This window comes from Aethalodelphis obliquidens, unplaced genomic scaffold, assembly GCF_003676395.1.
Source record: "Aethalodelphis obliquidens isolate GAN/ISIS:26980383/991018 unplaced genomic scaffold, ASM367639v1 scaffold16, whole genome shotgun sequence".
Taxonomy (NCBI): domain Eukaryota; kingdom Metazoa; phylum Chordata; class Mammalia; order Artiodactyla; family Delphinidae; genus Aethalodelphis; species Aethalodelphis obliquidens.
This window is the reverse complement of record NW_020837960.1, coordinates 25,667,421-25,691,593: the sequence shown is the minus strand read 5'-3', so window position 1 is coordinate 25,691,593 and position 24,173 is coordinate 25,667,421. Positions and strand designations below refer to the sequence as shown.

Genomic DNA, 24,173 nt, shown 5'->3' with positions numbered 1-24,173 from the left:
GGGATTTTAAACATAAGTTAGTGGTTACTTAATTCTTCATGAGATATTTACTTTTTAAAAAGTAATCTAAAAATATTACAAACTAGTATAATTCTAATAATTGATATGACTGAGAGTCCTTTTTTTAAATATGATTAGTATTTTGTTTCTTTTTGCTATTTTTGTTCTCTTTTGAAATAATCTGAGGGATTTGTTTTGTTTTATTTTAGTCCTGTTATTCTACGATGTACACATGTAACACCACAAAGAGAAAAGTCAGGTATGATTAAAAACAAGGCTTTTTATTTTTCAAATACTCTAAATTTTAATAAAAATAAAGCTTAGTAATTTTGTCCCTTGTTTTATCCCCAGTGATATGTGGAAGTTTATTTCATACACCAAAGCTCATGAAGGTAAATATTCTGCCTAGTTTATTTTTACTATGTGGTAATTGAGAATTTGACAGCAGTGTCATAAGTTTGCCCTCAGATTTACAGGTCTGTACTTGAGATTGATTCACATAGGCATTCAGTAAATGAAAAATGAAAAAAATAAGTGAATGAAAAAATATTCTTAATTATCAGTGCACTTCTGTGAAATAAACTATTTTCTTTATTTTCAGGGTCAGACACCAAAACGTATTTCCGAAAGTTTAGGAGCCGAGGTGGATCCTGATATGTCTTGGTCAAGTTCTTTGGCCACACCACCAACACTTAGTTCTACTGTGCTCATAGGTAATACTAGCAAATAAGTATTATATAAGATGATGTTGATAAATTATCATCTGTAATGCTTCTGTCCAAAGAAAAATATGAAAAGATGATTAGATAGTAATCAGATTAGATAATACTGTTTTTGATAGGTGTGTTGGTAGTTCAGAATAATTTTATTCTGTTTAGTGTAGATTGAAATAAATCTCAAGTGCATTAAATGATATTTTAGAGGAATCAAATTAATTTATACACAAACCAGGATTTTTTTTTTTATTCTAGGAAAAATACATTCCATGTTGATTCCTCTTTAGCTGGGCATTTAATTTTCTTCTTTTCTTGCTGAGATGAAATAATATAGGTAAAGCATGTTGAAAAGTTAGAAGTGTTTAACGTATGATATGCCTTTCAACTATATTGTTATCTAAAAAAATACTAAAGTCTACAAGCTTTTGCTTTTAAGTCATGACCTCACAGCTTCATCTGATTTTCCAAGCCTTTGTGGACCGTATTACCTTCAAGTATTACCTTGTGGACACTATTACCTTCAAGTCAGGATCAGCAAAACATAGTTTCTTACCACTTTATCAGTGGTACTAAGGAATTGTGAGCACAGCTTACCCACTGTGTTGATTGACCTTTCTATAATTACTATACTTCGATCAATTAATTTTGTTTCAAATGTGTCATTTAATCCAATAGTGCATGTTTCTTTTGATGTCTGACCAAAAACTACATAAGTTTTACATGAACTTTAATGTACGACATATGATACAGTATAGGTAAATTGAACTTTTTTTCTTACAGTCAGAGATGAAGAAGCATCTGCAACTGTATTTCCTAATGATAGTACTGCTGTAAGTAAATATGACAAATTGATTATGCTGTTGCAATTGCATATAATTTCAGAATGCCTTGAAAAATTATTTATCTTCCATTTTTCATTCTCTAATTTATGATTTATCTAAGCCTTTGAGGAAGTCTCTAAACCTGTTTCTATATGTGATTTTCTTTGACTTACTATGAAACTTTGCTGTCTCTCTGTTTAAGAATAAGTTGAATATACTATATGCATAGTGAGAGTTTTTAGACTAGTGATTTAAAAACATAACTTTTGCAGATTTCGAAAAGCTATTCTTCTAACCATGATGAAAGTCTGAAGAAAAATATTACGTTTATCCCTTCTGGGCCAGACAGTGAAAACAAAAATCAAACAGAAGCTAAAACTCATGGTAAGTCCTTCTGTTTAATTAAACTACTGTTTTCAACTGACATCATTGAAATATTGCTCCTCTTTTCTTGAAAAGAAAACACATTGCTTCTCCTTTCATGATTACTGAAGGTATTGAGAATAGAAACTAACTTGATTTAGATGAAAATGTTTAAACATCATACTAGGACAATACTATTCAAAGATGCTGTTGTGACACAAAAACAAAAGAAAACCCATAACTCAAAACTCACAGAGATGCAGATTAAGACTTAAGGATTAACTAAATGTGAAAACCTTATTTTCTAATTAGAAAGTAAGTATGGTTGCAGATATACCTAAAGTTACCTAATCAGGTCATTGGAATATTGCATATTCTTAGTATTTGTGTATATCTGTATAAATGTATAGGATTGTATATCTGTGTGTGTGTGTGTATGTATGTATAAAATGAGACTTTATTGCCGGTTGTAGGGCCACAAAATTTGGAACTTCTAGTTTGATAAATCTTAGAATATTAAATTGTGTATATATAGTAAAATTGAGTGAGTTTCAGTTGTGTAGAGCTGGTAAAGAAAGGTTATTAGGGATTGAGTATGAATAAAAGGCTTTGAATACACTGGAATCAGTCTTGACCAGAAGAACAGGGCAAGGTTGGTGCCTCCCTACCCAAAAAATACCTAGTACTCAGGACAACCCTTTAAATGCTAAATTATGTGTTATTCAGTGTATACTATTTCTATGAAAAAGGTTTGAGAATAGTATAAATTATATGGTTGTGTTATAAAACGTTATTAATAATGCTTCTGCTTTATATTTTAACAGGATTGGAGAAAATGTTAGAGGATTCATTTGGTAAAGTAAATAGCTGCAAAGACCATTTTGAAAAGTCAATGCCATATGTCCTAGAAGATGAAGTATGTGAAACAGTTGCAGATATCTCTGAAGAAGATAGTTTTCCAGTATGTGTTTCTAAATATAAAACAAGAAATCTCCAAAAAATAAAAACTGGCAAGACTAGGAAAAATATTTTCAATGAAACGAAAACTGATGAATATGAAGAAGCTAAAATACAAATGACAGAAAATAAACATTCGTTTGTACCTGAAATGGAGCCAAATGACAGTGATCCATTAGATTCAAATGTAATAAATCAGAAGCCCCCTGGGAATGGAACTGACAAAATCTCCAGGGAAATTGTACCATCTTCAGCCTCTGAATGGTCTCACCTAACCCTCTCGGGTCTAAATGGAACCCAGATGGAGAAAACATCCCTACTGCATATTTCTTCTTCTGACCAAAATAATTCAGAAGACGTCATAGGTACAGAGAAAGAACGTACCAACTTCATTACTTTAGAAAATTCTTTGCTGCATATTTCAAGCATATCAAAAACAGTGAAGATATTAAATGAGGAAACAGTGGTAAAAAAGAGAGATGAAGGGCAGTGTCTTGAGTCTCGTGAAGATTCCACTGTTGTGGGAAAGCAAGCACTATCTGATTCTTCTCTAATAGCTTCTCCACTTCAGGGTATCAAGAAGTCTGTATTCAGGATAAGAGAATCACCTGAAAAGACTTTCAGAGCAGATTTCTCAAGCAATATGACCGATGCAAACTTTAAAAAAGAACCAGAAGCCTCTAAAAGTGGATCGGAAGTACAAACTGTTTGCTCACAGAAAGCGGATTCTTTACATACAAGTTCAGTTGATAATGGCAGCTGGCCAGCCACTACCAAACATACTTCTGTAGCTTTGAAGAACGCAGGTTTGATATCCAGTTTGAAAAAGAAAACAAAAAAGTTCATTTATGCTATATGTGATGAAACATCTTATCAAGGACTGAAAATGCAGAAAGACCAAGAATCAGAACTAACTAACTCTTCAGTCCAATTTGAAGCAAAGCCTTTGGAAGCACCACATACATTTACAAATGTTGATTCAGGTACCTCTGTGTGTGTGTGTGTGTGTGCGCGTGTGTGTGTGTGTGTGAATAGTGTGTCTAGTTTTATGGATGGTGACAAGTTTCTTATTTGAATATGTGAATCTCTTTCTTCAACCTTTTTAAAAAACACTTTCTGCTTTCATTCTGCAGTTTTTTCTTCTGTAGTGCTTTGGGGTTTTTTTTAAATCTGTATTTTATATTCAGTATCAGGCATTGTTGTTTAGGCCTTTGATTACCAATGTTCAGAATCATTTCATTCAAACTTGTTGGATTAATTTGCATAGTATATATGTAATCATAACTCTTGAGACAGAGCATGTGATTCATAAACATCAAGAGCTTGGCTACTTAATTCCTGCTTTAATTTTCAGTATTATATGCAAGTTGGACAATTCTATAAATGTGTTGTGCTATTTAATATGTATTTTCTTTAAAGCATGTAAAAAATAGAAAAAAGCTAACTGCCAGCTAAGTTTAATGTAAGGCAGTCATAAAATAGTGACTTTTTTGTTGTTATTACATAGTTTTTTTCAATATTTAGAGATTGCTTAGAGTTATTACTATATCTCTGGGTGTCAGGAATGTGCACAATGAAACTCATTTTTTATTTGAGCAACAGTTTATTTACCAGTAACTATATTGTATGTTAAAAAGGTGATTTTATCTCCCTGTGTGAAGATTTGAGTGGGTGGTAGTATCTCAGTGAACAATAGGTTTGGTGGAACTGGAGTAGAGAACACTTTGAGATTTAGGTTAATTTCCAGAGAAAAATGTTTGATATTGTATATACCAGAGATAAAACCAATGAAACAGCTAATATGTAGTAGTGGTTAGTGATTAAATGAAATGAGATTAACAATTTTGACTTGTTAGTAGGAAATTCAGACGGTCAATAAAATTAACGAAACAGAGCAGTTTAACCCATTTGCCTGACATTGGGTAATCTTTCAGGCCTTTCATGTGAAGAACCTTTTTTAAAAAGTTCATTTTGGGTTTTTTTTTTTTTTTTACAATGTGAAAGACTGAATTAACCAAAGGAAATGGTTAGTTTTCTAATTCCTTTTCTTTGCCTTGCTTTTCTAACTCCTATTACATCAATATTAGCAAAGAATTTTTTCTAATTTTATTTTCCAATAAAATTACTTTGAGTTTTACTTATGGCAGCTAGCTGCTTTCTTGAACTACTTACTAATTTTAATTGAGTTGATAAATACTATTAAAAAAACCTAGGTCCTATATATCTTTAGTTGGGAAATGTAATAAATTCAAAATAGAGAATATTTAGAATTCTTTTAAACCTGACATTCACTTCTTGCTTTTCATGTAATTCTTGTTTTAGACACTACCTTTTTAACTTAGTGGAAAATATTTAGTGAATGTGATTGATGGAACTGCAATTTCATCTTGTCACTTTGTGTCTTTATGCTTAGGTTTATTGCATTCTTCTGTTAAAAAAAACTGTTTACAGAATGATTCTGAAGAACCGGCTTTGTCTGTAACCAGCTCTTTTGGGACAATTATGAGAAAAAGTTCTAATAATGAAAGCAGTTCTAATAATAATAAAACAATATCTCAGGATCTTGATTATAAAGAAGCAAAAATTAATAAGGAAAAACTGCAGTCATTTATAACCACAGAAACTGGTTATGTGTCATGCTTGCAGGAAAAGCACTGTGAAGATGATCCAAAAAGCCAGAGAGTTTCAGATATAAAGGAAAAAGTATTGCCTGCAGTATTTCACCCTGCATTGCCACATTCAGGGGAATGTAATGATATTCTCTTCCAATCCCAGGAAAGCTTTTTACATGGCCATGATAATACCACAATTTTAACTCGTAGCTCCAAGGATCTTCTGTCAAATCCAGTTGTGATTTCTAGAGGAAAAGAATCATATAAAATGTCAGAGAAAATAAAATCTGAGAATTGTGAAGCTGGTTTTGAATTAACCAAAAGTATTTCCATGGAAAAGAATCAAGAAACATGTGTTGTAAATGAAAATTCTAAAAAAGCTGAGCTGTTGTCACCTGAAAAATACATAACAGAAGCATCACCTTCTATGAAGGTACAATTCAACCAAAATACAAATCTCACAGTAATCCAAAAAGACCAAGAAGAAACTACTTTAATTTCAAAAATAACTGTCCCTCCAAACTCTGAAGAACTTTTCCCAGACAAAGAGAATAATTCTGTCTTTCAAACAACTACTGAAAGGAATATTCCTGTTTTAGGAAACATTAAGGAAGTTCATGAGGCAGACCTCAGTTGTTTAAGAGAAGCTGTTCCCGAGAACTCTGCCATAGTAGCATGTACAGACATAGATGACAGACAAGCAGCCAAAGTGTCGATTACAAAAGATTTTGGTTCATCAGATGTAGTCTGTGATCTTGCAGAGAAGAATAGAAATAGTGTAAAGCAACCACCAAAAATGACTCTAGGTCAAGATTCAAAGTCAGATGTCTCATTGGATATAGATATGAAATCAAACAGAAATAATGATTGCATGGGCAAATGGGCAGGACTCTCAGATTCGATTTCAAGTCACAATTTTGGACGTGGCTTCAGAACAGCTTCTAATAAAGAAATAAAGCTCTCTGAACACAACATTAAGAAAAGTAAAATGCTCTTCAAAGATATTGAAGAACATTATCCTACTAGCTTAGCCTGTGTTGAAATTGTAAATACCGTATCATTAGAAAATCAAAAGAAAGAAAGCAGACCTCATGAACTTGATTCACAGTCAGTTAATACTGTATCTGGGTATGTGCAGAGTAGTGCAGTTGTTTCTGATAGTGGAAGTAGTCACACAACTCCTCTAGTTTTATCTTTAAAGGGAGACTTTAACTCAAACCATAATTTAACACCTAGCCAGAAGGCAGAAATTACAGAACTTTCTACTATATTGGAAGAATCAGGAAGTCAGTTTGAATTTACACAGTTTAGAAAACCAAGCCACATGTTACAGAGTAATCCATTTGAAATGCCTGAAAACCAGATAACTGTCTTGAATACCACTTCTGAGGAATGGAAAGATGTTGATCTTCATCTCACAATTAATGCCCCATCTCTCAGTCAGGTGGGTAGCAGCAAGAAATGTAAAGGTATAGTTGGAGGTAAGCAAAAGTTGGCTTGCTTCTCAACAACAAACTGTAACAAAAGTGCTTCTGGTTATTTAACAGATAAAAACAAAGTGGAGTTTAGGGGCTTTTATTCTGCTCGTGGCGCAAAACTGAATGTTTCTAGTGAATCATTGCAGAAAGCCATGAAACTGTTCGGTGACATTGAGAATGTTAGTGAGGAAACTCCTGCAGAAGTAGATCCAGGAAGTTTCTCTTCAAGTCAGTGTAATGATTCTGATGTTTCGATGTTTAAGGTAGAAAATTACAGCAATGATAAAAATTTAAGTGAGAAAAATAATGAATGCCAACTAACGCTACAAAATAACATTGAAATGACTACTGGCATTTTTGTCAAAGAATATACTGAAGACTACCGGAGAAATACTGAAAATGAAGATAACAAATATACTGGTTTTGTTTGTAACTTAGAATCTGATGGCAATGCTTCAAGTAAAAATGATACAGTTTATATTCGTAAAGATGAAGATGGCTTGCCATGTATTGATCAACAAAACATACATCTAAAATTATCTAGCCAGTTTATGAAGGAGGGAAACATTCAAATTAAAGGTTTGTCAGATTTAACTTGTTTGGAAGTTGTGAAAGCTGAAGAAACATTTAATGTTAATATGTCAAATAAAAAAGAGTCAGCCGCTAACAAGATGAGGCAAAATATAAAAGATTTTGATGTTTTTGATTTGTCCTTTCAGACTGCAAGTGGGAAAAACATCAGAGTCTCTAAAGAGTCTTTAAATAAAGTTGTAAATTTCTTTGATGAAAAATCTGCAGAAGAACTGAATAACTTTTCAGATTCCTCAAATTCTGAATTACTTTCTGGCATAAATATCAACAAAATAGACATTTCAAGTCATGAGGAAACAGATATGGTCAAAAACAAAATATTGAAAGGAGGCGACCCAGTTGGTATTAAAAATCAAGTACTGACTCTCCAGCAGAGACCTGAATGTGAAATCAAAAAGATCATAGAACCAGCCATATTGGGTTTTCATACAGCTAGTGGGAAAAAAGTAAAAATTGCGAAGGAATCTTTGGACAAAGTGAAAAATCTTTTTGATGAAAAAAAGCAAAATAATAGTGAAATCACTAATTTCAGCCATCAAGGGGCAAAGACGCTAAAGGACAGAGAGCTATGTAAAGAAGGGCTTGAATTAGCATGTGAGACAGTTGAAATAACTGCCTCAAAGCATGAAGAAATGCAGTATTCTCTAGAGGAGAAAAGGCTTGTTTCTAAGGAGACAGGCATGCCACCCAGGTTCTTAAGTGATCATTTATACAGACAAAGTGAAAATCTCAAGATATCAAATAGTATCTCTCTGAGAAAAGTACATGAAAATATAGAAGAAGAAACAAGAAAAAGTCCTATAACTTGTTATACAGATCAGTCCACTTGTTCAGCCATTGAAAATTCAGCTTTAGCCTTTTACACAGGACGTGGTAGAAAAATTTCTGTGAGTCAGGCTTCACTATTTGAAGCCAAAAAATGGATTAGAGAAGGAGAATTGAATAATCAACTAGAAAAAATAAATTCTGCCAAGGTTATATGTTTAAAGGAATATCCTGGAGATTGTGTAGGAAATCCTTCATGTGGAAATAGTTCAAACAGTATCATAACTGAAAATGACAAAAATCTCTCTGAAAAACAAGATTCAACTTCCTTAAGTAACAGCATGTCTAACAGCTATTCATATCATTCTGATTTTTCTCATTCCAATGAGTTATTTAATAAGTCAGAGTATCTCTCAAAAAATAAAAGTCATAATTCTGATATTGAGTCAGTAGTGAGGAATGTCAAAGATAGAAAAAACACTAGTTTTTCTGAAATAATATCCACTGTAAGAGAAGCAAACATAAACCCACAAGCTGTAGACAAAGATAGTTGTGTTCAGAAACTTGTCACAGACTCTTCACCATGCAAAAATACAAACACCGCTGTTGAAGTGGCCATATCTGATTCAAATAATTTTGAGACAGAGCAACCTGCACTCAGTATAGCAAGTGATAGAATAGCCTTTGTTTCTCATGAAACAAAAGTGAGAGAGAGGTTTACAGACAACTGCAGGAAGGTAACTAAGCAAAACACTGAGAGTGAATCAGGCACTGGCCGAACAAAAATTGTGACACATTCTCATAAGGCATTGGGTGATTCAGAGGATATTATTTTTCCTAACTCTCCAGATAGTGAAGAACATAGTATGCATTCACACGAGGTTTTTCCTGACATTCAAAGTGAACACCTTTTACAACATGACCAAAGTATATCTGGATTGGAGAAAGTTTCTAAAACACCACTTTGTCATATTAATTTGAAAACTTCTGATAAGTGTAAATTTAACATGGGAAAATGTCCCAAGTCAGTCTCTTCTGTAAATGTTTGTGGGATTTTTAGCACAGCAAGTGGAAAATCTGTACAAGTATCAGATGCTGCCTTACAAAAGGCAAGACAGGTATTTTCTAAGACAGAAGATAGTGGTAAGCAACTCTTTCCCCAAGTATCATTTAAAAGTAATGAAGAACATTCAAACAAGTTTGCAAGAGAAGAAAATACTGTGATACGTACCCCCCAAAATTTACTATCATCTGCTTTCTCTGGATTTAGTACAGCAAGTGGAAAACAGGTTCCAGTTTCTGAGAGTGCCTTTTGCAAAGTTACGGGAATGTTCGAGGAATTTGATTTAATTGGAACTGAACGTAGTCTTCAGCATTCACCTCCATCTAGACAAGATGTATCAAAGATACTTACTCTTTCTTGTATTGATAAGAGAACCTCAGAACACTCTGTAAGCTCCAAAACGGGAAAAGCCTATAATGAAGAGTTTAAATTATCAAACAACTATAACATTGAAAGTGGTTCTTCAGAAAATAATCATGCTATTAAAGCTTCTCCATATCTCTCTCAGTTTAAGCAAGACAAACAACAGTTGATGTCAGGAACCAATGTATCACACATTGATAACATTCGTCTTTTGGGTAAAGAACAAGCTTTACCTAAAAATATAAAAATGGAAATTGGGAAAACTGAAACTTTTCCTGATTTTCCTATGAAAACAAATACAGAAGTTTGTTCTCCTAACTCCAAAGATCCAGAAAAGTATTTTGAAACAGAAGCAGTAGAGATTGCCAAAGCCTTTATGGAAGATGATGAGCTGACAGATTCTGAACTTCTAAGCCACGCCAAACACTCTCATTTTACATGCCAAAAAAACAAGGAAACGGTTTTGATAAATTCGGGAATTGGAAAAAGAAGAGGAGATGCACTTGTCACAGTTGGTAAGTGTCTGTTATTTCCTGTTGGTTTCCCAATCACTTTTTAAATTAAATCCGTAATAATTCTGATATGCTAGGTTGTAGCAATTAGGATATTATACACTGAATATATTTTTTTCAGACTTTTATGTGTAGTTTGGGAGAATGCGATTTCACTCGTGATATCACTGAGTCTGTGTACCAAGAAGTCATTGGCTGAGTCCTGTTTACATACATATACATAGAGAGGGAGAGAGAGCGCAGAGGTTCAGACTCTGGGTCTTAAGAACTTTAAAAGTTAGTTTCTAATTATAGGTGTTGCTTAGCTTTTTTTTTTTTTTTTTTCATCCAGGAAGTGTTCTAAAATCAGTTACCATTAGCAAATAGTATTCTGGTCTTAATGCCATTTGGAGTATGTTCTAATTTCTCTTTTAAATGTAGTATAACAACTTAGTTCAATTATTAGGTTAATTGGATGTTTGATTTTTTTTTTTTCTGTTAGTATCTCTGTCTAGGAGTAATCTTAAATAATTGAATCTGTTGATTAGTTACAATTAAAGTAAATAAAAACTAACTCTCCAACTTTTAAGTGGATGATCTTAAATACCTAGCTACTGTTTAGACTGGTAGAGTAGTTGAGTTACCACAACTTTTCTTGTCCAGTCCCTTCACATTACGGAGAAAGACACTGAAGCCAGTGAGTTCATTCTTCCACGTGGTGCATTTTGCCCTTAAGTCATCCTGGTGGATACAGACTTGCTTAATCAAGTCTTATCCAGGTCACATTCTTTACCAAGTTTATGTTATGGGCAAAGTAGTAAGTTTATAATACTTACCTTAAACTGTTGCTGTTCTCTAGTGCAAAATTATGAGGTGCAGATGCTTAACGATATTCATAATTCTTTCATGGAAAATAATGGCTTTATTTATAGGACCCCGTTTTGTTCATGTGTGTACTAAAGTGGGTTGGCCTTATGCTTAGGAATAAAAACAACTCAGACTTCTACTAAATGTTCTCAACAACATCACTGTTTCATTTCCCTCACTTCTGTTAGATATCAATATATATAGTTTAATCAGCTTCTGGTTACTTGAATAGTACAGGTTCGTGTCAAGCAATTAAGTCACTTTATAATCTAACACTTGATAAAGACTTGCATGGACATTTTTATTTATTAAATCCTTCAAGTTTGCTTTCTTTAATAAAACGTCAATTCCTAATAGCCTGTGGCTTTGTGGTTTATCTCCACCTTGACTCTGTATGCAATTCAGGTTTCCAATAAAACTTGATTTATACTTTTAAAAAAGCATCAAAGAGCAAAGTATCTGTTAACACATTATCTCAGGATGACATGGAAATGCATAACAAATTATGGTTTAAGTTTACTCTCAGCCTTTGTAGAGTTTTTAAATAAGAAGTACATATTGGCTTCCCTGGTGGCACAGTGGTTGAGAGTCCACTTGCTGATGCAAGGGACACAGGTTCGTGCCCCGGTCCGGGAGGATCCCACATGCCGCAGAGCGGCTGGGCCTGTGAGCCATGGCCGCTGAGCCTGGGCGTCTGGAGCCTGTGCTCCGCAATGGGAGAGGCCACAACAGTGAGAGGCCCGTGTATCGCAAAAAATAAATAAATAAATAAATAAGAAGCACATATTACTTTTGGTAATACTTGGATGTAATTTTGGTAATTTAAAATCTTTTTTCCTACTCACTGACTCTAATTCAAGGACCTATATCATAAATTCCTTCTTGAGTGTAATGCAAAAAAAAAAAAAAGTTTACTTGAAGAAATTTTGTTTGTCCTTATTGCCAGTAAACCTAGGGTTACTAAGTGGCAGCTTATTAAAAAATAGCTTATGTGTGATATCTGGTAACACCTGTTTATCCCTGGACCCTATTAAATAGTGGTATTTTAAATGGTCAAAAAATAATAGAAATTAAATTGATGTTGAAAAATTAATTTTCTCTTTCAAAATAGAATTTTCACTAGTTAGCATATTGTAAGAGTCAGTATTTTAGTTTTAGAAAAATGGACTATAGGCTTTTTTTAAAAAAATTTGATATTATTTGTTTTAAAAACATGTGTGGAAATTTCCTTTTAGGAGAACCCCCAATCAAAAGAAACTTGTTGAATGAATTTGACAGGATAATAGAAAATCAAGGAAAATACTTAAAGGCTTCAAAAAGCACTCCAGATGGTAAAATTTGCTTTTTATCCATATCTTTTTTTATAGTTACTATACTTAGTATTCTTTAAGTTATTTTTCTTTGGGTATGTAGGTAATTGGGCACGCCTTTACAGTGTGGTTTGTTAAAGCTTACATCTTGCCTTGTTTTGTTATGTGAGCTTTTCCTTCATAATACCTAGTATAATGTGGAGGTTCTCCATAATTGAGAAATGTGAAATGATAACAAAATAATGACTTTTAAAATAAAAAGCTGTAAGAATTTAGTAAGAACTTAGTAAAATACTTTAAGCTCAGGTTCTAGAATCTAGTTGATTTCATAATATTTACATGAATCAGTTATTTAATTGAAAAACAGTGACTTTCAAATTATGTTATTTCTTATACATTTATTAGATGGGATTCTTCAGCAAGGAAGAGCTTTCCCTTAACAACTGGGGATGAACTCTATAGTTCCTCCTAAAAAGGCAGGGTAAATATTGAATTCTTTCCCTTTACTTACCAATTTTCAGAGTAAAGAGTAGTTGGTGTAGTAATCACTACTAATGGTAGTAGAGGAATTTTTTTCTTAGTTGAGTAAAACTGATTTCTTAGATTTTTATTTATAATGTATATATAAAGTTTAAAAGAACACATTATAAGTAATGTATTTCTTTACAAAAGAAAACATTTTTTGATGCTCAAATCATTTCAAATTTGAAAGTGGAAACCTCTTCAAGTATTTCCTAAGAGTTTTTTTTTTTAATATGCTTTAATTAACCTTTGAACACTTTCTTGCTTTTTATTTTCACAAAAAGATTTCTTAGGGAGTCATTGTAATTCCCTGCCCCAGTTCTAGAATCCTTAAAATCTACAAAGATCCTTCCAGTGGTTAATATTTTTTAAAAAACAAAATTTGAATGCTAACTATGCTCATAGCTGCTGGTGTATTTTTTATTAATGCTGCATTCTTGGTTTCTAATAACCTTAACATATTTACTTATTTGCTTTATCTTCCAGCCATGGTTCTCAAACTTTTTGATCTCAAGATCTCTTTATATTCTTAAAAATGATTGAGGATCCCAAAGAGCATTTGGTTGTGTGGATTATATCTATTTATATTTACCATATTCAACATTAAAACTGAGAAATTTTAATATTTATAAATAGTAAATATTGTGCATTGGTCAGTTTGAAAATATTCAGAGTTATGCAGCTCTTCCAAACGTTGACACATTTTATTATACAATCTTAAACAATTACTTTTGTTAATGTCACCACTGATCTAATCTGAAAATTTAGTATTGGGAAATTGTCAAGCTAACAGCCAGATACAAGCATTCCAAAATTGTCATTTTGTTTAAAAGCTTGAATTTTACAATTCAGTTTGTTTGGCAGCAAATACTCTCACTTGTTTTTTTGTAGTGATAAGCTCATTTCATTCATTTTTGAAGAAATATCTGCTGCATACCCAAGTCTGAAAGATTGTGATTTGTTGGTTATTCTTTCAAGTAAAAATGGAATTCTTTGGGACAAAAATGATTAGTGCAGTTCACATACAGTGCATTTCCTCAAGACAATTATTGCACTAAAGTATGCAGCAGGACATACCAGCAGTGCTAATGTCAACACAGTGAGAAAGATATATATAACTTCTTCTCCTCCTCCTTCTTTTCCTTTTTCAACTTCTTCTTCTCCTTCTTCTTCTTATTATTATATGATTATTATTACGATAGATTGACAGCTTGGATCCCCTTTAAGGGTTGTGGGTTCCTCCCACCCAGGGTTCCATGGATCACTTTGAGAATCACTGTCTTACAGTATATGTATAATAGCTTCAAGTTTACAATACCAGTGTTAATAAATACCAATAATAAAACTACTAAGGGAAATTTAAGAATTCTTTGCAGTTTTTGTCCTAAGAATATATATCATTAAGAATGTGTAGTCAAAGTTCTGTGTTCAAATGCCACTCAAAATAATTATTTTGTTTGCGGTTAACAATTTAATAATTAGGTTAGATTCGTTAGTTTTCAATTTTAGGGTTTGCTTTTTCTTTTTTAATTTTATATTTGAATATATAGAATGTTTACATAGTTCATTCATCAAAACTACAAAAAGGTTTACTTGGAGAAGCCTGATTTCCATCGCCATCTCCTCTACACTGTTCACCACCTTCCTCACTACCTTGATAACTATTTTAAATGGTTTTTGGTCTGTCCTTTTAGGGTTTCTTTTTGTGAAAATAAGTAAATATGTGTATATATGTTCTCATTACGTTTCTTTCTTACTCAGAAGGTATCAGTATGCATATGGTTTTGTACCTTCTTTGTTTGTTGTTTACTTTAGAATTTATCTGGAGATCATGCCTTAATGAGTATCAAGAGATCTTCCTCGTTCTTTCTTGTGGTTGTTTAGTACTTGACCATGTCGCTGTATCAGTGTATTCTGGTTTATTCAACCAATCCCGTCCCTACTAATGGACTAGTTTTGAAGATTTAAGAAGTACAAGTTACCTGCTGAGAATGAATAATATCTTCAGTTTAGCTTGTCAACCTTCATAAAACTTTTAAATATTATATTTGCATTGGCAATTCACTAACACATTTGAGTTATGATTAACATCAGCTGACTAAATTTATACTGATTTCTTATATATGTTTGCACTGTGAGTTATTTGGTATTCATCATTATCAATTTGTGAATCAAATTTTTGATGGTTATTAACTAAGCATTCATTATATGCATTGAAAAATTTTAAATGTATAATTTTCTCACATTTTTGTGTAAATATTTACAATAATGTGTAATGAACATAGGAAATAAAATCTCCCATTAGATTTTCATTAATACATAATGTAAAAGACATTTCATTAATACATAATGTAAAATAATATTTTTCTAGGCACAATGAAAGATAGAAGATTGTTTATGCATCACATTTCTTTAGAGCCAGTTACCTGTGGACCCTCTTGGTAAGACATGTTTAATTTTTTTTTTTTAATTCTACTAATATAGTATAGGAAAAATGTGGGGTTTTTAAATAAATATTTCTACAAATGCTGGCTCTAACATACAGTACAGACATTAACACTTCCCCTTTTTGAAAGCCTGCATCAGGATTAAATAATTCTGTACTTTGGTAGTACTTTATAGTGCTGTGCATATTATTATGTCATTTTTAATAACTTTGTAAAGTAGAAAAACAGATTTTATTGCAATTTTGTGGATAAGGTACTGAGGTTGAGAGAGATTAAAGAAATTACTCAAAACCAATTAATAAAGATGGCCTATATTATATCTCAATTATATTGGTGGAAGTGAAAGAAAAATTAAAGATGGCATATGTTGAAAATATGCTTTTATCTCTCCTCCCTCTCAAAACCCTATTAGTTACTAAGAGAATTTTTTTTAATGTATAAATCTGTAAGTACAGTGTTGTTTCAGAAGAAACAACAAAATTTTAGAAGCTAAAAATCATAAATGATTTAGAAAGACATAGAAAACTAAAACCTAACATTAGAGCAAGCAGAGAAGCTATTCAGTTTCCCCTAAAGAACCTGAGAAAGACTCAAATTGGCAGCAACATGTAATTCTGAAGGTGAGGTAGAAAATAGGAAGATTAGTTGAAAATCTGTTTAAGAGACATCTATATCCCCTCCCCCACTGCAGGCAGGCAATTATCCCTCTTCTGTCAAAAGACCAGAAGGTCATTCTCTGGAGAAGATGAATTGGAGGGATTCTGAATTGGGGATGGGGTTGGGGGAAGATTCTGAAAAGAGAGATAAAGTAAAAATCTGGATGTCGAGTAGTGAGACTCCCTAGCCTCCTTCCCACACTTGGCTCCCAAATGCTGGCAGCCAGGCCTTTAGGCGGAAGACTAGACGATTGTTTCTGTGGGTAACAGGAATAGAAAAGACTAAAAATACTGACAGTTGTGGTTACTTAAGTTAAACCGCATACCAGATCACCAGACAGTGAAGCCAACAACTGACAAGCCCACCAGCACACAGCTTCCAGTCAGCTCTTCAGTGCTTCACACTTAAATGAGAATAGATAATCAAGGATCACTAGTCATTGGAAGAAAGCCTCTGGGAAAGATAGTATCCAAAGTACAAAAACCAAAGGACAGAAAAGGAACTTAGAGGAAATAGACCATGCAACAAGAAGAAAACTTCAAAAAAAGTACTAATATTTTCAGGAAAGAGAACATATTGTATCTGTAAAATAAGAACAAGTTGCTATAAGAAGAGCTCTTGGAAATTAAAAATATGATGGCACAAATAAATTAACTCAGTAGAAGAAATAGAAGATAAAAGTTATGAAAACTCCCAGAATATAGTGCAAAAAAGAAGAGGAGATGAAAAAAGAATGAAAGATAATTTTAAGTCAGTCCTGTGGCTCTAACATCTGAAGATTTGGACTTTGAGAAAGAAGTAACAGAGGAGAAATACAAGTTTTCAAAGAAATAATTTAAGATATTTTATCAGTACTGAAGGACATGAGTTTCCTTGATTAAAAGGACCCTCTGAGTAAGCACATGAATAAAAATGACCTGTACTAAAGTATATCCTTGTGAAATTTTAGAAAATCAGGTTTCAAATGAAGTTTCCAGAGTCATAATGGTATGAGTCCTCTCATCATTAACAGTGGAAGCTAGAAGGTTATAGATTACAGAGCAATGCCTTTAAAATTCTGAAAGAAAATGATTTTCAACCTAGAATTCTACCACTGACCAAAATATCAAATAAGTGTGAGGATAAACATTTTTCAGATGTAAAGTATCAAAAGGTTTGTCTCCCACACACTTTTCTCAGGGAGCTAACTAAAGTCCATAAATCAGAAGGAGGAAGATATAGGATTTAAGGAACAGGAATTCAACATAGGAGAAAGTAAAGGGAATCATCAGGATTATACAGAAGGGGGAGATCCCAGAATTAGAGCTGTGTGGCTAAACCTAGACAGGTACCCAGACCATTTTGGTAGAATAAAGCCCTGGGAGAGTTTGCCTACCAGAAAAAGATTAAAGCAGAACCTGAAGTATTTTAATGTATTAAGAAACTTCTTGGTAAAGATGGTGAATTGAGCATACTCACCTACTTTAATTGCCTCTCAAATTTTTACCAAAACAACCATGAAGGAATTCATACATACACACATACACACACACACACGTCCCCTCCCCAAAGACAGGGAGAATGGGAGAGGAGAGACCACAGTGACTACATTGTTCAAAGCATACATACAGGAGAAAACTGATTTGAAAGTGGTAGTGGGGAGAGGAGAGAACCAATCATTTTACACTAAAGAAGCCTCAGAAGCTCAGGAACTGGTGAATCTTCAGAATTGGGTGGTGAGGGACTTCCCTTGTGGCACAGTGGTTAAGAATCTGCCTGCCAGTGCAGGGGACATGGGTTTGAGCCCTGGTCTGGGAAGATCCTACATGGCGTGGAACAGCTATGCCCATGCGCCACAACTACCGAGCTTGCGCTCTAGAGCCCGCAAGCTACAACTACTGAAGCCTGCGCTCCTAGAGCCCATGCTCCGCAACAATAGAAGTCACTACAATGAGAAGCCTGTGCACCGCAATGAAGAGTAGCCCCTGCTCACTGCAACTAGAGAAAGCCCGCACACAGCAGCAAAGACCCAACACAGCCAAAAATAAATAAATTAAGAAAAAAAAGAAAGAAAAAATAATTGGGTGGTGGAGAAGGAGCCAAAATAAGGGTATATAGGTTGAGAATCTATTTAAGATGCCGTCAAATCCCCTCCTTCACTCCATGAAGTTGGGCACTACCTCTTATGCAGTCTAACAAAAGACTAGAGGTTAACTGTCCAGGGAGGGTACAATACAGGGTTTCTTTATTGAACACACTAGGCACAGTGGAAGGCAGGAGTAATATACTGAAGGCAAGGGGATCAGGTTAATGTGTGCACACTGAATGTTGGGGGGCTCTCCTCCCCAGGTCTTCTTCCCCCACTCAGCTTCCAGAATGCTGGTAGCTAAGTTTTCACTATTAGAAGCTTCCAGTTAATCTACAGTGTTGCTTACAATCAGTAACGGTGTACCAAGGCTTCCAAACAGCTCTGTGATCCCCGATGCTTAAATAGGAACAGACAACCAAAGATTACCGAACATCACAAAAATCAAAAATGAAATAACCAAAAATCAAACTAATGAAAATAACTTAGAAGAAACACTATTCAAGGAGCAGAATGAAAAGAGAATTATATGTATAAAGCTGAGAGTTTGGGTGTGAATGAATGATAGGTACATAGAAAAGCAGCAGAGTTTTAAAAAAATAATAACCCAATGGAAAGCAAAAGTTGTAAAGATAGGAATTACAATGAGAATGTACTACATATTAATACCACATATACTTTTTACTAATATAACACACTCAGCTGTAAAAAGTATTTAGTCATAATATAAATGTAAAATATTGACAGAATCGAATATGTAACTTGGGAAGATGAGGAAAGGAGAGAGAGAAAGAGTGTTTGGTAAAGTGGAAGTGGTCTTGTGGGAGCTAAATCTCCATTCTCCATGGTGGCTCTTCAATAGAAAAAAGCCCAGAAGAAGCAGTTACTGAGGTGTCACTTATAGATAATGGATGTGAATATCACAGAAGCATCTCAAATTGTAGACAGCAGTTGTAAAATCTTTTCTAATGGTAAATTTTTAAGCCCAAACATATGGTTTAAATTGCATTAATGTTATCTTTTCAAAAATAACTACTTGTGACATTGTTGAAAAAGTCATCGACCTGTATTCTGGAATATATTTTTCAGCAGGCTACTAATATACATGTTTTGAATGTAGAAATCCAGGTGATTTTTTAAATTTTCATTTTCAAAAGTAGGTTGTAATATTAAAAATAAAGTAAATGCTTACTTATCTACATATTACCTTAATTTACTCATATGATGGGAAAATAGTTTTATGCATTTAACAAACAGGTATTAAGCACCTTTTCGAAGTATCTAATTTATACTGTGTTGATAGATGAAAAGATATGTAAGTCCAAGTCAGATTGCTTGTCTTGGAGCCAGGCATGAAAAGAATTATTGTGCTATAAATACTAAAATGAATATAATAAAGTGATGTGAGAGCACAGAAAAATTGGCAGCTTAATTATGTGACAAAAGTTTAATAGGAAAAGTACTTTAGATGGAATGTAAAGAATGCTGGTTAAAGAGGGCATTCCAAATCTGGAAACAGTAAGAAGTTGTGTGATTTTCATCATGGGATTTGTCAGGCTGGGGGTGGGCTGAGGACGAGGAAACACAAAGAAATGGAGAGAGTAGGACCAAGAAGGAAGCCTCCTGTATGTCATTTCTGACAAGTCGAAACCTGGATAGGCGATACTTTGTCTTTGGAAGTTTAAGAAGAGACGTGACGTAACCAGATTCGTGTTTTAGAAACAGACCAGAGAGAAAAGGTTGCAAGGAGATTAGTAAGGAACTAAAGGCCTTAGTTTAGTTAGTACATGTGGTAGAGAGCAGAGAGTGAGTGGAAGACAGATTCAAGATTTGGCAAGAGAGTCATTAACTGAGAGTGGCAAAATATCTCCATGTGGATTCAAATAGAGGTCTTGATCATAACTTGCAAAGCAAACTCCTCATTTTCACAATATTTTTCATATTTAAAAACATTGGAGTGAAAAATCAGTGAAAGTAAGTTTTGGAGTACACAGGTTTATTCATTCCTGTGCACTTGATCTCATCTAGTTCTATTCAAGAAAACCAGTCCAGCCATTGTCCCCTCTCTCTCCTGCATTGATCATTTTTCCACCTTACTGGATTAGTCCCATCAGTGTAGGTAGTTGCTATAAATCTCCCATCTTGAAAAGAAAAGCCTTTCTTGACTCCTCTTATCCCACCAGTCCATTTCTATGCCCCACTTAAAGCACATCTTATGAGAATTGTCTCAACTCACTTTCTCTACTTCATCTCTTCCCTTTCTCTCCTGAGCCCATCCCAGTCTTTCATCACTACCCACTACCCCTCATCAAGATTACCAGTTACCATTTTCTTTACTCTGGCTTCTGGGACATCTGTCTTACGTCTCCTCCTATCCCACTGGCTGTTCTTTCTTACTCTCCTTTGCTAATTCTTCCCCTAACTGCTAAAGGTTAAATACCCGCATGGTTCAGCTCCAGATGGCTTCTCTTCCTGCCCTTCCTCCCTAGTATCTCATCCACTCATGACTCTGTATACCATCTATTTGGTGACAGCTCCAAAATTAATATCTTTAGCCCAGCTTTCTTCCCTGAACAACATATTTATTCATTCAGCTACCTACTTGACATTTTTATTTGGGTGACTTACAGATATCTTAAATGTAACATCTCCAAAGCTGATATTCTTTCCCCTTACTTGTTTTCCTATAAATGTAAAAGTCTAACAACTCTGCTTTCAAAATATATGCCAAATCCAATCACTTCTCACCATTTCCACCCTTAACACCTGGTTCAAGTCACCATAAAACTGTCTACATTATTTCAACAGAACTGGTCTTCCTGCTTCCTACTTTGCCTCCCCCCACCTCCCTATACACAGTGAATTTCCAGCAAAGAAGCCAGAGGGATCCTTTTAAGTATAAGGCAGATTATGTCATTTCTGGACTCAAAAACTGTTCCATGACTTCCCATCTCATAGTACAAGCCAGAAGTCCTTACCATGGTACGCAGGTTCTTTGTGATCTGGCCTTTTTGCTACCTTTCCAGTCTCACCTGCTAACTTTCCCCTTGCCTACTCTGCTCCAGGCACACTTGTGTCTAGCCCAGTACGTGATGTCTACTCTGCCTGTAGCAGTCTTCTCCCAAATCTCTTCATGGCTTTCCCTCTCATTTCCTTTAGGTCTCTGTATAAATGTCACCTTGTCAATAATGTTTTCCTTACCAGCCTATATAAAATATCGTTTATTTATTTCTGCTGGACACACTTCCTGTCCCCCTTACCATGCTTTAATTTTCTCCATAGCATATATAATACCAATTGACATATTTACTTGTTTGTCTGTTTTCCCCCACTAGAATGTAGACTCTATTAATTTGTTTTATTTGTCACTATATCCCCCAGCCAGAACACTGCCTGGAAAGTAGTAGGAACACATTAAATACTTGCTGGATAGATGAATGGATAACTAAATAAGTTGTAGGGTAACTTCAAGTTCCATGGGCTTAGGGTTGGGTAAAAGGAAGTATGGGGTTTTCAACAAAATATCGAGGAAGAACATGTACGCTAGGGAAGGTGGTAAGTTTAGTTTGGGACATGCTTAGTTTGAGATGAGTGTGGAACATCAAGATAGGGATGTCTGGTACTAGATGCAGTTCAAAGTATAGGAATAACACCTGGGGAGTGTCGGGCATAAAGATACAGATTGATATTTTTATTGTTAGATGGTAATTTAAGCAATGTAAATGACTCATATCACCCAGGGGAAGTGTCTAGGGAAGAAATCCAACTTTGGAGGCAGGAAGATTTTTAAGAGAAAGAAGAAAAAAACAGTTAAAAAAGAAAAGGAAAGAAAGAAAAAGAGGGACAATCGTGGTGTAAATATTCGCGGTGAGAATTTTAAAAAGGAACAAGTTGTGAAAACTGTTAGAGGTCAAGCAGAATGAGTTTACACATGAAGCTTTTTTTAATTTTGGTATTGGGAGGTCATTAGCAACTTTATTGAGAAAAGTTTCTGTAGAATAGTGGGGAAAATGAGAGTTCAGAGAGTGGAAAGTGAGGAAGTGAAAATAGCTAGTTTAGATTACCTACGGAGGAAGGTTGGCCATGAGGGGTACGTAACAGTATCCGCTTGAAAGGGAGATAAGGTTGAGAAAAAAGTCAAGAGTGGGCAAGGCTTTCTGAATGAAAAAGGTGTAACAGATGATAGAGAAAGGAAGGAGATGGAATATCATTGCAAGAGTGGGGCTCCCGAGGAGACTGGGATACTAGATGGGGTCAAGAATACAGGTGAAGAGGTTACCATGAGAAGAGGACGGGTAGACAGATGTCTGGCGAAGGAGGTAAGTGAGGAGCTGTGATAGACCTGGAAGAGACAGATGGGGGAATCCAGGTTTGACACATTCTCTTCTCTCATGTTTGTAGGTGGTAAAGTCAAAGCCTGGGAGTCAGTGTGTGAGAGATAGTTACAGACTTGGAGAGTGTGGTATTGTTTTGGAGGGCAACCATGATGAAATGCAGAACGGTTACCAGAATAGGATTGCCATGTAGCAATTGAGGGTCTACGAAAAAAAAATACATATTCCAAAACATTTATATATATATATATATATATGTACATTTACTGGTAAATAATCAAGCTTAAATATTTTCTCCCCATTGTAGCACAAGTACGGAAAGGCGAGAAATGCAGAATCCAAATTTCACTGCATCTGGTCAAGAATTTCTATCTAAATCTCATTTTTCTGAACACCCAACCTTGGAAAAGTCTTCAAGCAGTTTATCAGTTTCAGGGCAGCCACTTTGTAAGGTTCCTGCCCCAAGAAATGAAAAAAGGAGACACTCGACAACTACAGGCAAACCAATGAAAGTCTTTGTCCCACCTTTTAAAACTAAATCGCATGTTCATAGAGATGAACAGTGTGTTAACAGGAATACTAATTTCGAGGAAAACAAACAAAAACAAAAAAACATAGATGAACATGGCTCTGGTGATCGTGAAAATAATGTTAATGACAGTGAAATTCATCAAACAACAGCTATGCTTTTCACAAAGGGTGAAGAAGAACCTTTAGGTATTGTGTGAAAATTTGTGTTGATGTATTTTTGCCTTTCAGATATATATATTTCTTATGTTAAATAACACCTTGAGGATTTTTGCCCCTTTTATGATGATTACTAATTTCAAAACCTTTTGTATTGCTTTAGATATTTCTGTCCAAAGATTAAGTTTAAATTACTCTAATGTTTTCTTTCAAAGGTAGCTAACTGTAGACATTCTTCTTAAAAAAAAAAAGCTATTAGACATGCAGTCTAGGACAGCTATTATTGGATTATGATTTTTATCAGGCTACTAATTTTCTTCCAAATTTGAAATAAAAATAATCTATTTCTGTTCTTTTAGAAACATTTATCAAGTAGAAACTTTTTTTCATCCCTTAAGATTTAAAGTTAGAGCAAATTGATATATATCATTTTATAAAACAAGGGTTGTGCTTTTAAATTTTATATTCAATTTTACTTTTTGTTAATTATTTATTCTTTAATAGATTTAATTACAAATCTTCAGACTGCCAGAGATATACAGGATATGCGAATTAAAAAGAAACAAAGGCAACGTATTTTTCCACAGCCAGGCAGTCTGTATCTTGCAAAAACATCCACTATGCCTAGAATCTCTCTGAAAGTAGCAGTAGAAAGCCGAGTCCCCACTGCATGTTCTCATAAACAGGTATGCTTTTGTCTATAATGCTAATTAATAGCTTTTATAGCAATGTGTAACTTTATTTCATTAACTGGCATCTTCAAATTGTTTAAAGAAAACAAATTGATGCAGAAATGGATGAGTAAAATCATCTTGCTTCCTAATCAGCCTGCAGTGGCAACCTCCTCCTCTGCTGTCTTATCCTAAAGTGATCAGTGCTTCAAAATTACAATTTCTCTTTCGCCTTCAAAATGTATTCATTTTATTACTATAAGTGCTCTCAGCTGGGTGTTAAAGTAGTCTCATTGAATTTAAAGTGTGAATGACTCATAACCCTGAACCTGCTAAGAGCCATTTACATTTTTAAAAGGATTCTTATTAAGCCAGTACTATCTAGTTGGAATT

At 34.2% G+C, this 24,173-nt stretch overlaps 1 protein-coding gene across 8 annotated transcripts in view; it reads left to right on the top strand.

Annotated features, from left to right (window-relative positions):
* The window catches only part of BRCA2 (BRCA2 DNA repair associated), a 60,664-nt gene that overhangs the window by 9,562 nt on the left and 26,929 nt on the right, over window positions 1-24,173 (top strand). For all 8 annotated transcript variants that reach the window (XR_003434806.1, XR_003434805.1, XR_003434804.1 and 5 more), the window contains exons 5-15: window positions 210-259; window positions 352-392; window positions 602-713; window positions 1,497-1,546; window positions 1,810-1,921; window positions 2,725-3,840; window positions 5,271-10,244; window positions 12,323-12,418; window positions 15,291-15,360; window positions 22,730-23,139; window positions 23,614-23,795. Coding sequence is in view for 3 of the 8 variants with exons in the window: in XM_027116538.1 (XP_026972339.1) it covers window positions 210-259; window positions 352-392; window positions 602-713; window positions 1,497-1,546; window positions 1,810-1,921; window positions 2,725-3,840; window positions 5,271-10,244; window positions 12,323-12,418; window positions 15,291-15,360; window positions 22,730-23,139; window positions 23,614-23,795 (7,213 nt within the window). In the remaining 5 variants the exon portion in view is untranslated. The remainder of the gene's footprint in view (window positions 1-209; window positions 260-351; window positions 393-601; window positions 714-1,496; window positions 1,547-1,809; window positions 1,922-2,724; window positions 3,841-5,270; window positions 10,245-12,322; window positions 12,419-15,290; window positions 15,361-22,729; window positions 23,140-23,613; window positions 23,796-24,173) is intronic.